This window comes from Alligator sinensis, unplaced genomic scaffold (assembly GCF_000455745.1).
Source record: "Alligator sinensis unplaced genomic scaffold, ASM45574v1 scaffold1031_1, whole genome shotgun sequence".
In the NCBI taxonomy this organism is placed as follows: domain Eukaryota; kingdom Metazoa; phylum Chordata; order Crocodylia; family Alligatoridae; genus Alligator; species Alligator sinensis.
In genome coordinates this window covers 209,239-220,816 of record NW_005842167.1, presented here as the reverse complement: position 1 = coordinate 220,816, position 11,578 = coordinate 209,239, and the positions used below count along the sequence as shown (strand labels likewise).

The 11,578-nt window shown below is 36.3% G+C and overlaps 1 protein-coding gene across 2 annotated transcripts in view; it reads right to left on the bottom strand.

Moving 5' to 3' along the window:
- Positions 1–210: 210 nt before the first annotated feature.
- UFM1 (ubiquitin fold modifier 1) overlaps positions 211–11,578 on the bottom strand; it is a 33,340-nt gene continuing 21,972 nt past the window's right edge. For both annotated transcript variants that reach the window (XM_006025776.3, XM_025206644.1), the window contains exons 3-5: positions 6,638–6,677; positions 6,141–6,173; positions 211–4,563 (exon numbers count right to left, since the gene is read on the bottom strand). In XM_006025776.3, the coding sequence (XP_006025838.1) occupies positions 4,496–4,563; positions 6,141–6,173; positions 6,638–6,677 (141 nt within the window). In that variant the 3' untranslated portion in view covers positions 211–4,495. The remainder of the gene's footprint in view (positions 4,564–6,140; positions 6,174–6,637; positions 6,678–11,578) is intronic.

Below are 11,578 nucleotides of genomic sequence, written 5' to 3'. Positions count from 1 at the left end.
ATACAGCATTAAAGCTTTGTAAGATGTTCTAGTTTACTAAATGGTTTGGTTTAGCAGAAACATTGCCTTCTCATGCAAGTTACTTCAAGTGGGTGAAAATATATTAACAGAGTTATAAAAAATAGTTTGAGAGAGTCATTGCTCATAAAGCTAACTGTGCCTACACATGCCAGATAGTTGCAAGAAGGAAAACAAAACAAAACAAAAACCAAACTTGTAATATGTTCTGATATTAAAACATGAAAAGTAAAATAATACAAGGATATTCCAGGTGATGGATCATAATAATTGAGGTACACCAAACACAAATGATACACTCTCCATGATACATCTCTCATACCAATTCCTGAAAAATGTATATAGCTCTCCAGTTGTAAATTATAAGACAGGTAAGTCATAATGATTTGATAGCATATATCTATTAAAACCCTACAGCTTGCAATGAACTGACATGGAAAATGAGCCTATAATTGTAAAGTGACTTAATAGTACAAGACAAAGCATTTTCCTCACAAATATTTTTCTTTATATCTTACAATTTTATTAACATTCAACCCTCTCTGAGCCTTCCATAGAATCCATAGAATCTTTCCATTCTGTCCATGGGCACAGACAGTTCCAGGCACAGTGGAAAAACCGCTTGTCAACCTGTCTGGGATTGGAGGGGCATTGATTTCAGGGTCAGCACCCTGTTCCTACCACCAAGCTTATCTCTGCAAGATGTCCCTGCTTGTTCATGCATAGATTATTTTAGGACAAGGCTAGTGGATCCACTACTGTTTCAATCCATAAACTGCGTCTCTTGGCGAGAAAGCCCTGCCCCAAGGCTGGTAACGATGATTACATAGCACTTCTGTTGTTCTCCCATAGCCTGGGCCAGAGAATTCCTCCAATTTATTTCCATGGAGAACTGCAGCATCAGTCCAGTTTCTAGTATTCCTCTTTGAGAGCTGCTTCATCCTAATAAAGAGGGCTGTGCAGCAACTAGGCTTTGTAATAAAATGGTTACGTATTTTAGATCTCTTTAAACTATCCTTCCAGGGGGTTTTTTAACCACTGTGGGAAGAAGCAAAGTATATAAGCAGAAATTCTTAAAAGGAATTTAGTTCTTTTCTCAAATACCAGCCTGTATTATTTGTTGCTTACAGACAAATACATTAAGAATATGAAATGTCAAAGCTGACTGCAAGAACTGATGAAACCTGCTACCAGCAAGCTGAAATAGGTGAACTCAAATACAGCTATATGGTGCAGGAATAGCAAATTTTCCCTAATCTATACAAGTTCCTCTAGTACTTGTAAGCTTCAAACTGAGCTCTGGGAGCTTTGTATCCTGTGCTATACAAATATATGTTCAAACACTAATGGGTAGGTAGGGCAATGCTAGGGTATATTTTTAAAAGCAATGATTGAACCTGCTTCTTCTTAAGGGTAGCAGTGGATAAACTCATCATTGCAGTATGCAGTCCTTATTCTGTTGCTTGTCTTTACACGGGTGTTTATTTAAGTCCACAAAAATATGATGTAGGTCTTAGGCAGTCCCAGTTAATAGGATGAATTTCACCCATTAAAATATAGCTAATGTCAATATTGCTGAAATGGGATCTTAAGACACAAATTCAAGGATTGAGTTTCATCTTGTCCCACTATGTTGGTTCAATTTGACTGCTATCTGCACATTGCACATGAAGGACTGATCTGTATCCAAAACCTTCAGTCACTGTCATTCATTACTCTCACCAGCACAAGTTGCTTCTGTCATCCTGACTATTTTTTATTTCTTGGACTGGCAGAGGGAAGTTGGTGTTGAAAACATGTCTAACCTCTGAACACCAAGAGCTGTAGTCCCAGACTTTTTGTGATTTTCTAGCAAAAGGAGCATGAGGCTCAAAGGTCTTTTTCTCTCAGAAGACTGAACAGGTTTTTAGTTGTAGTTGGACCCTATGAAGTGAGAACATACTGGTGAAAAAGGTAGAGACAATGAGGACTATGAACATTAGTAGCTTTAGCTCTGCTGACAATAAAGCTAACAGCAGGTCCTAAAATGTACCCAATATTTCCCATATAAGTTTCTTTAGAATTTAAGAATATGAATGTTAGGAATACTTTTCTATGGCAAAAAATGTTAGTTCTATGCAAAGAAATATCAGTCCAAGAATTCACATCATGTGTCTGTTTGCCAAATGTTTAAAGGCTAGTTAAACCAATGGTAGTCATTTTAGTTTACTCCTTTGGCTTTACCCTAAAGTCTAGTTTTTGGAAGAGGTCAGCACCCTAAGTGGAGTCAATTTTCAAAAGTACTCTTTAAAAATCAGTCCAGAGATGCTGCAGTAGGATCTGCTGAGTACCAAGGTCTTTTGAAAACTCTCACCCAGTTTGGGGAGGTTGATCCCTTAGAAGTTTGGCCTTATACGTGTTTTTGCTTTTTCCCTTACAGCCAGCATCACACACAGTGTTCAAGATAAACCGGAAAGCTGCTTGAAATCAGTCTGCAAGTACAAACCTTTTACAACCGATGCACAGTAGTTGTTTTAACAGTAAAGAGTGTTACGTCCATACAACAGACAACATGCTGAGGCAGTACATAATATTCACAAAGTAGATCCTTTATTTTTTTACATTGGTGGGATCCTTTCCACATTATTTAATTTTTTTTACTTACAACTTGAAATGTCAATCCCCTCTTTTACTGTATACCAGTGAATGTCTTGAGCGTATTTATAACTGAAATTACTTTTAGCTATCTGGCTTTTATATTAAACATCAAAATACCACAGAGACTTCCAAAGTACACTGGAATTTACTTTGCTTTGCAAAGAAGTATTGTACCTTTGTACAGAAAAATAAAATTTCAACCATATGTTATATTCTGTGGCCCAGATAGTCCCCCAGCAGTTATCCAGCTAAACAGTCTTGCAGACAATAATTAGAAGCAATTAATTCTGTTCATTCCAATTATACTGTGGCAATGGATTAATAGAAACTATGCCCTTTGCCCTTAAATCATCATGCTTTACAATTCATTGTTCATTCTTGGTTTAAAATAAATTTCACAGTATGTTGATTAAAAGGTCAAAGGGCACAATTTCTAATTTATTGCCACAATCTAATTAGGCAAGTAAGTAAAGGAACATAAGATGCCTCAACCTCCCCCGCACCCCCCAACAATCCTTTTTGCTCTTTATTCCCCAAATATTGGGGGGGGGGGGGGTGTTTCTGATAAGAGAAACAAAAATAAAACTACTGCTTTAAGATACAGCTGAAAAATTCACAGGCCCAAAACACCCCTTTCAGATACGGGAGCCTCCCACATGCAGGTCTTCATGCAGATCTTCACTCGGAAGGGAGACTCAAAAGACCCTATAATACCAACCTTTTGAATCCTTTCTAGGTCTCTTTTGGCTCATGGGCTAAAGACATCATGACAAATACTTGTTTTACCAAGCATTACAGTTTATTGTCTGACTTTCTGTAACCTCAGTTTTACGGGTAGATAAAATGCAATTTATCTGACAAAATGCGTAATACCTTACAGAATATTTTTACTCGTTAAAAACAAGTTGCACTAGTTTCTTTTATAAGGGTCCACAGTTATTAACAATTTACCTTGTGATAATTTATAAAAAATGCTTAATGCATGCACACAAGTGATTCGAATACTTTCCCCTGTAACATAAGAAAGAAACTAAGACTTTTACACAGAAACAATATTAGCTTGCTAATAAAGGAATGTGACATATCAACATAGTTCATAGGATCCCCAATATCTCTGAGTTAGCAACATGTTTGGGCTGATGGCACTTTATTAAGTTATATTAAATTCAGTTTCAGTAAAAAAAAATTAAGATTTGTTTGACCAATAAAGCTCAACTAAAGATTTAACAAAAAGTAAATGTTTTCTTTAACTAAATATTTTTCAGTATCTTAAATTATACCACATATTTACAGCATTTAGATGTTGTCTACATATTTCAGTAATAGGGCAATTTGAAGTTTCCATTCTATTTGAACTGAAATATTTAACTGTGGAGCAAAATGCCTTAGATTCTGCAAATATACAGAATGCATAATTCATAGTGTAAAATGATGCTTTTAGGTTTTTCAGTAGTGAATTTTTTTTTCTCCTACATGTTTTCTTCCCAGAAAATCCTGCACAGCTTCTCCTTCTACAAAACTAACCCCCACAATAAGGGGTTCTGTTATTTATCTATTGATAGCTATTGGATGTTTCCATTGTCAAGGTCTGTCATTTTGCTTTCAATAACATTTCCTAAGACATCCATCTTCTTTCCAAGAATATAGCATTAAATCAAACCATTCTTCTACAACTTGAGGAAGGTTCAGGGAAAGGTAATGTAAATTATATTTCAATTAATATATTTAAACCCAGGAAGTGATTTTACATAACTTTAAAAAGGCAAATTCTTTAGTTGTACTGTAGACTTCCAAAATAAATATGACAATTAACTCATTAGCATGATGCTATCAGTAGTTGCTAACAGCTTCCAACACGATCTCTGGGAATAAGCCGTAGTTCTGAACCATGCTTTAGGAAAACATTTCCTGAACACAAAAAAAAAGAAAGAAAGTTGGTCATCTGTAGGTTAAGTAATGTATATGTCATAAGAGCTGTTCAAGATTTACTTACAACCTATGTCTCTTTTAAAGAAGGACATTATTATAATCATGTATGAATTTTAAATTCTTTAGAAATAATCCTTCTTATTCATCAGTAATTGATTACATGTTTCATAAAAATTATTTTTCCTCCTACATTTGCACCGTCTAATAAGTACTTCACAATTTAAAAGAAAAATGCCTGGTACAAGGTTACACATTAAACTCATCAGTTAACAATATGATTTAAATTATTTCAGTATAATTTTAAAGATAACATAAAAATGAAGATAAAAAAGAAACAAATCAAAGCAGAGATGCTGTAAATATAAAATAATTTAGGTCTTCCCAGAATTATGCATGGACTGCCTGCTATGTCCCATTTATTTATTTTCTATTTTGCAAAACAGACTAAGTTTTAACAGTGTAGACTGAATAACATACAGACAGTTGAAATATCTGAACTGACTGAAAAGGAAAGAGGAAAACTTAATGGCTTTTCAAGCTGATCTGTTGCATTTCATTTGTCCACTCTATCCTCCAACAAATAGAAGCTAAACTACAATAATTTAGCACCTGGTTCATTCCAATGCAAACTCCCCCACTTCAGCTTCACTTACTGAGGGACACGAGGAGACAATGATTAGATGACATGCATTTAAAGCTTATCCTCTTTCCTTTTTAGAGTGGTATAATTGTTTAATCTGTCCACAACCATAGACTAGCAGGTTGCCAAACAGATTAAGATCTTTAAAGTAAGAGAGAGAGGGAAAAAAAAGAAGTTTACTTGCAAAGCACTGCTTTGTCATTTTATCTACATATTCCAAAATAAACATTTGCTTGTGTAAGGGCTTTTCGTGGTTTTCTTTGTTCATTACTCAGAAGAACATGTTTTAAGTGAAATTTTGTTTGTGCTTCAGTCTCATTTTGGTAATAAAAAGTATCCAGTTTCCTTCCAGTTTTCCATAAAACTAGGATTTTATTGCAATCAGGTCAGTGAAAGCAAATGAAAAATAGTTAATATTAAGACTGTACCTCTGACAAATTCATCATCTTTATGTCAGTTTTGTATTAAGAGAAGAAAAATACCACTACAAGGAGATATGCCAATGCAAAACATTTTCTTAGAAGGGCTGTTCAAGCAGTAATATTGTTGGATGATATAAAATGGACAATTTGGAACCATAGTTTGTGTTGCTTCATTATTTATTTAATTATAAATATAACCTGGAACCATTTTTCTATTGCATTAAATAACAAGACCCAGAATATTCAGACAGATCTAAATAAAAAATTATGAATAATAATTATGTGTTCTCAAATAAATTTATGTCTTTGCATAATGCTCTGAAGGCTTTAGACATAGCTTTCAACCATTGTCTAGTATTTCTACATTCTCTTTTGAAAAGATATTAAAATTCAGATTACCTCCATGAAAACATAAATCAATGCCAGCGCTCTACATCAGTTGGGCATAGAATGGAAATAATTTCTTCAATTAGACTTCACAAATCACTACTCACCTGCTGTCTGTGCAGGGTTGATTCCTATTCCATCTACAAAAAAGTTAACACACAACCTTTTTTAAAATTTTTGCTAAAATAACAAAAATACACTATCTACTAGTGTGAACATGCAGCAGCAAAATGAGGGCAAAATATTTAAGGTTCTAAAAATACATTGCACTGGTTATTAAATCCCAGTGCTTTAAGCACTGATTTGCCATTGTCAAAACCTATGACCAGTTTTATTTACTGCAGCACCAGATGATTAAAATCTTCAGCACAATGAAATGCAAGATATATTGTAGTATACAACCATTCAAATAGTAATAAAATATTGGTGATAAACCCCATGTTGGAAGTCTACAATCTCATGTAATCAAAAGCCCAGAATGAACTTTGAGGATCAGACAATTCATCATCTTCTGAAGCAGTACATATTACAGGAAAAAAATGGTGCTGAGACCCTTCTGCAATACAATTTAACTGACACTACAGTATAACAACTATACTCTTACCATTTGTTATAATGGCACTTGTAGCTGCAGGAACTTTGAACTAAAGAAAACAAAAATATAACAAATTTATTTTAAAGACAGAGAACAAAGTGGAAACTACTATTGTGACTATTCAAACTGTAATTTTAGTTTAGCCTTGTATAAAGAATACTTATGAGAAAAACTTATTCAAATTCATAGGATCATCAAATAACTGTTTACTTGAAGCCTATTATACAATATGAAAACAGAACAAGTATAGCATTAAATAGCTGATTAGATATAATTATTTGTACTATCCAGAAAAAAAAAATATTCAAGCTAGGTCAACTGTATAAAGAGTTCAGTAACATTAGCTCCAATAATACCGAGGAATACAGCACTCAAAATGTTCATGGAAGTAACTACTGCCTTGCAAACATTTTTTGAAACTTTAAATGTCACATGCAATGAGTATTTGGTTTTGTTAACATTGCTCAGAATCCAGATGCCACAATCTTCTGAAATAAAAAATCCCAGATAAATAAAACCCCAATCTGGCAAACATACATGAATTGGCAATCGACTTAAGTACTACTCATGTGCATAAGCACTTGCAGGAACGGAGGATAATTTTCTGATCTTTGGGCTCGAAAGACATGGCTTCAGGAAAAACAGCTCAAGTCTGAAATCTGCATCTGTATAGTGCTCATATTGTGAGCAACAGTTAATTTTGAGTGCATGAGCCATCACAAAGTTAGTGCATTTAGTAATATTGATTTTACATACACAAGACAGAATTGCAATGCAGACTTATTGCTAGGCTTTACCACGGGGCTAAGCAAGCATGGGTACAAGCATGGGTTGGTACTGTATGTTAATTTACAGTTACTTTACACACACAACTCCAAAAAGGGAAAGAAAAAAGCCGTTCCAAACTATTTCTTTCAGGTACTGAACAATTTCTTTCAGATACAGCATTACATGCTTGAGCAATTTTGATACTTTTGTTAAAACTGTACAATGCAGTTCATTCTACCACAATATTAATAACTATTGTGCGCAGGCTTCCATACATGTACACGTGCACTGCTTTTTATTACTGGTCTTGAAATTCTGACATCTTATTAAGCTTTGGATGATATCTTCTTTCACTGTCTTATACTGCAGAAGTTACCTGCTCTTTGAACAGCAAGATTTTGTACCAACTCTCAGGAGTAAAAGTACTTCATTGACTATGCAGGGTTATGCCTGTAAGCAAGATTGTTTTATCTAGGCATGTGCTAGGAAACAGCTCTAGTAGTTTCCCTGCTATTCTTACTGCATGAAAGCTTGAAAAACAAAAGAACAGTAGCCTAAAGGCTATATCATTAATGCACTGTTAGCCACTCTCAGCAAACTTCTCTATTTTCTACAAGGTGAAAATGGGTAAAGCAGTTTGCAACTGAACTGCCAATGGGGAATAATAGCAAGAACCTACCTATTAAAATTTTTGGGAAACTACATTATTATCCCTTTGGCCAAAGTGGAATTATGTTTTTAGTCTGTACCCTGGCTTATGTCTTATATCTTGTGAACTCCAGATCTTTTAATGCTCACTTTCTAAGAGACAACTAAAAGAAAGTTAATTAAACTCTACAGAACCTTGCATCACTTACTGAATAAAGTAGAAATAATTTATCCACGATTTACCTAATTAGGAAGATACCCTACAATATGGTGCAGCTCATTAGAAATCAACGAGCTTGGGTCTCATTTTTCTAAATCACATCAGCTCCTAAGAAAAAGCCAGATATATTTAGCACTGGCCTCGAACTATTTCTTATCGTACTGCTTCACAAAACAAACCTAAAAAACTAATGGTTTTCCTTGATGTAACCAAGGAGAAAGAGGTAAATAAAACCAAAGAAGTCTATCATTAAAATGGAATATGAACATGAAAAATAAAATCATACAATGAAAACTGAAAAAAGGGAACAAGAACATTGCTATTTAGCTCTTGAATTCTGTGCCCTTTATTCATTCAATTCAGAATGGACAACAGCATAATTTGAAGGAAAATTTTAGGCTAGGGTCTTCAAGATGCATCCAATAAAGAACTTCGGTGCCTTCTATGTTTTGCACAATGCCTCAGTTTCAACAGCAGGGATAATTAGATCCCTTCTCTCCCCCAGCTCCAGGCCAAATCTATTGGGTCTCGGTAGTTAAGGCTGTCTGCTGGGAGGTGGGCATGTGATCTGACGAACACTGGGTTAGGGGTGCTCAGAAGTGGATCATGCAGCCTGCAGGATTTCTTGATGAGGCTGCCAGCAGTGAAGAAGCCTCAGCGTCAGTGCCAGCAGCAAATGAGTTAAATGACATTGCTGCTTAACCACCATCACTGGGGCTGCTGTTTCAGCACAGCAGCTCTGGCAGCTGCAGTGACAGAGACTTTAGGCTGCTGTTGCCAACACAGCAGCTCTGGCAGCCATTGCAAGAAGCCCTAGAGGCTGGAGCTGGAGGTGGGACATTCAGTCTGTAGGAAGCCCCACAGGCTGGAGCCTGCCAATGGGACCAAATACATTCAATGGCTATGCCTGAGGAGGAAATTAAATATAGGTGTCGCACAACTCCTTGATGCTATAGTTGGTAACCCACTGCATAAAAGGTCAGCCCCACTTGCTGAAAAGGATGGAAGGACAGGGAAAAACTAGGAGTCAGGAGAGGTCATTAAGGCTTGGCCAACAAGGCTAGAAGGTGATAGACTAGAACTGCCTGGATAAGAGACCAGGACAAGACATTTGAGGAGAAAATGCTAGGACTGGCTAGGCAAAGAGAACAAAACTTGGGCAAGGATTCACCAGCAGGAGACAGGCAGAACTTAAATGTTAGAATACACAGGGCAGATGAGGTCAAATCAAGGCTTAGTGGAGAAGGGGCAGAAGTCTTTGTCCACGAGGAAACACTTTCCTCTAGAGCCTGCGAGACATCTGAGCCTTACCATTCTTATGTTATCAGCAAGTTTCTATGGAAGTCCCTGACAGTGTCTCAGTTTCTCTAGCCTAGTCTTCAGTGGGTGACAATTGTTATAAGCAGACACATGGGTCTCTATATCATGCCACAGAAAGACATTTCTGCTTTTTCAGTTTGCTCTTTTAAAAACCTAGAGAATCGCATACAAAAATCTATAGTAAAAAAAAAATAAATAAATAATGCACTCAGACAACAGGAGATGCTGGAATAAGCCTTGTATATATATAGACATTCCAAAATAGAATTCTTAGATTAAATAATCAGACAACTTTTCCCATAAGACTTCTGCATTATTTAGAATGAACTTCCTCTGGACTGAACGAGCAGTGTGCAGTGAAGAAGGCTTTCTACATCATTTATTGCAGAACTTAGAAGATATGCAGTGACTGAAGTAGGGAACTGCATAAAGATAAAGGAGAGCTCAAAGGAACTGAACAGACTGGATTATTTCTCTGCCTCTGCTTTAGATTTCATGTGTGCAACTTAAACCAAACCTTTCTGGGATGGTCACTAATTGCATGTTCCTCATTTTGTTTGTCCAACTTGAGATCCTGAGGCCTGCTTTGCAAAAAAGTACTCAGTATTTACTAAAGTAAATGAAGAAAATGAAAGCTGTGTTTGAAGATAAACAGTCAAAAATATGAAGTGATTAAAAGAAAATAATCAAGAGATACTCAGGTCAGGCTGGGTACCAAAAAACCCCCAAAACCAAAACTAAAAAAAACCTCAAACAAACAAAACCAGTGGTTGCAAGGGTGAGGGTCCAACAACAGACCAAGTGGCAGCTAGGTGGGCAGGGGCATCAGTACATCACTCGGTCACTCCACTGCTGCTGATGTCCCATAATTCTGCAGCAGGACATACCCCTCCTGCCACATCCCCAACTTCTGTTATGTGGAACAGTTCCGTAGACCAGATCTAGCCCATGGCCTGGATGTTTGGCACCCCTGATCTACTTGACTAAAGTTAGTCACTTCAGCACTTAAAGACTGGATGTTTTTCCAATGGAAACATAAGTGGTCCTTTTTTCTTATGCATCACGCCAATACTTTTGGCAGTGGTTAGAGGAAATGCAGATTACAAGTAATTGGGTAGAACCTGCAATATGCACACTTCCTCCATGGATCCCACAGAAGGAGACTAAGTGGCTTGCTCTAAGTCACACTGACATCCTCAGTGGGAACTGAACACAATTCTTGTAAGTTCCAGGCCAATACCTTTACCGCTGGTTCATCTATCCCTCCCTCCCTCCCTCCCCCTCCCACAATTAAAAACAAAACAAAACAGATAAAAGAAATCATTTAAGTTCTAGTGAATCAATGGCTTAGGCTGCTGCACAAGTTATTTCTCTACCTTGGGGAATGGATTTTTTTCCAAGATCTACTATCAAATCAAAGATTGCAATATTTTAAGGTTATGTACCTGTATGAATTCTCTCCTGCTGTTTAAGAGGAGCAACAAATCTCTTACAGCAATAAAGTTACCTTCTGGAGTAATAAAATAGCAGACATATGCATGAAAACATAATACATTTAAGCATCGTGTAAAAAAGGAAATTAAAGAGAAAGTGTAAGTTGATTTCTAAATAATTAAGATGTATTTGTCATCTTTAATATATGACAATGGAATTAACTAAAATAGTTGGTAAAGGGGAGGTTTTAATGGTTAAATCAGGGATAGGCAATGTTTTTGGCTGCAGTGCCGAAAAAACCACGATGTCTACCTAGTAAGGTGCCGGAGTGCTGGCATGCCAGAAAAATAGAACCAGGTCAGGAGGTACAGGGTAGGATGCAATGCATAGTAATACAGTTAATAATCATAAATGTTGGGGGTGGGGAGGGTATTTTAGTTTGTTTTTTATGGCAAACACCAGGTTTTCTAAAAATTCTAAACATGGGGACAAATAAAACTTCATCTACTACCTTCGTTCTTGTATATTCTTTTTTTCTTTAGCATGTTGTGATTGGGGGG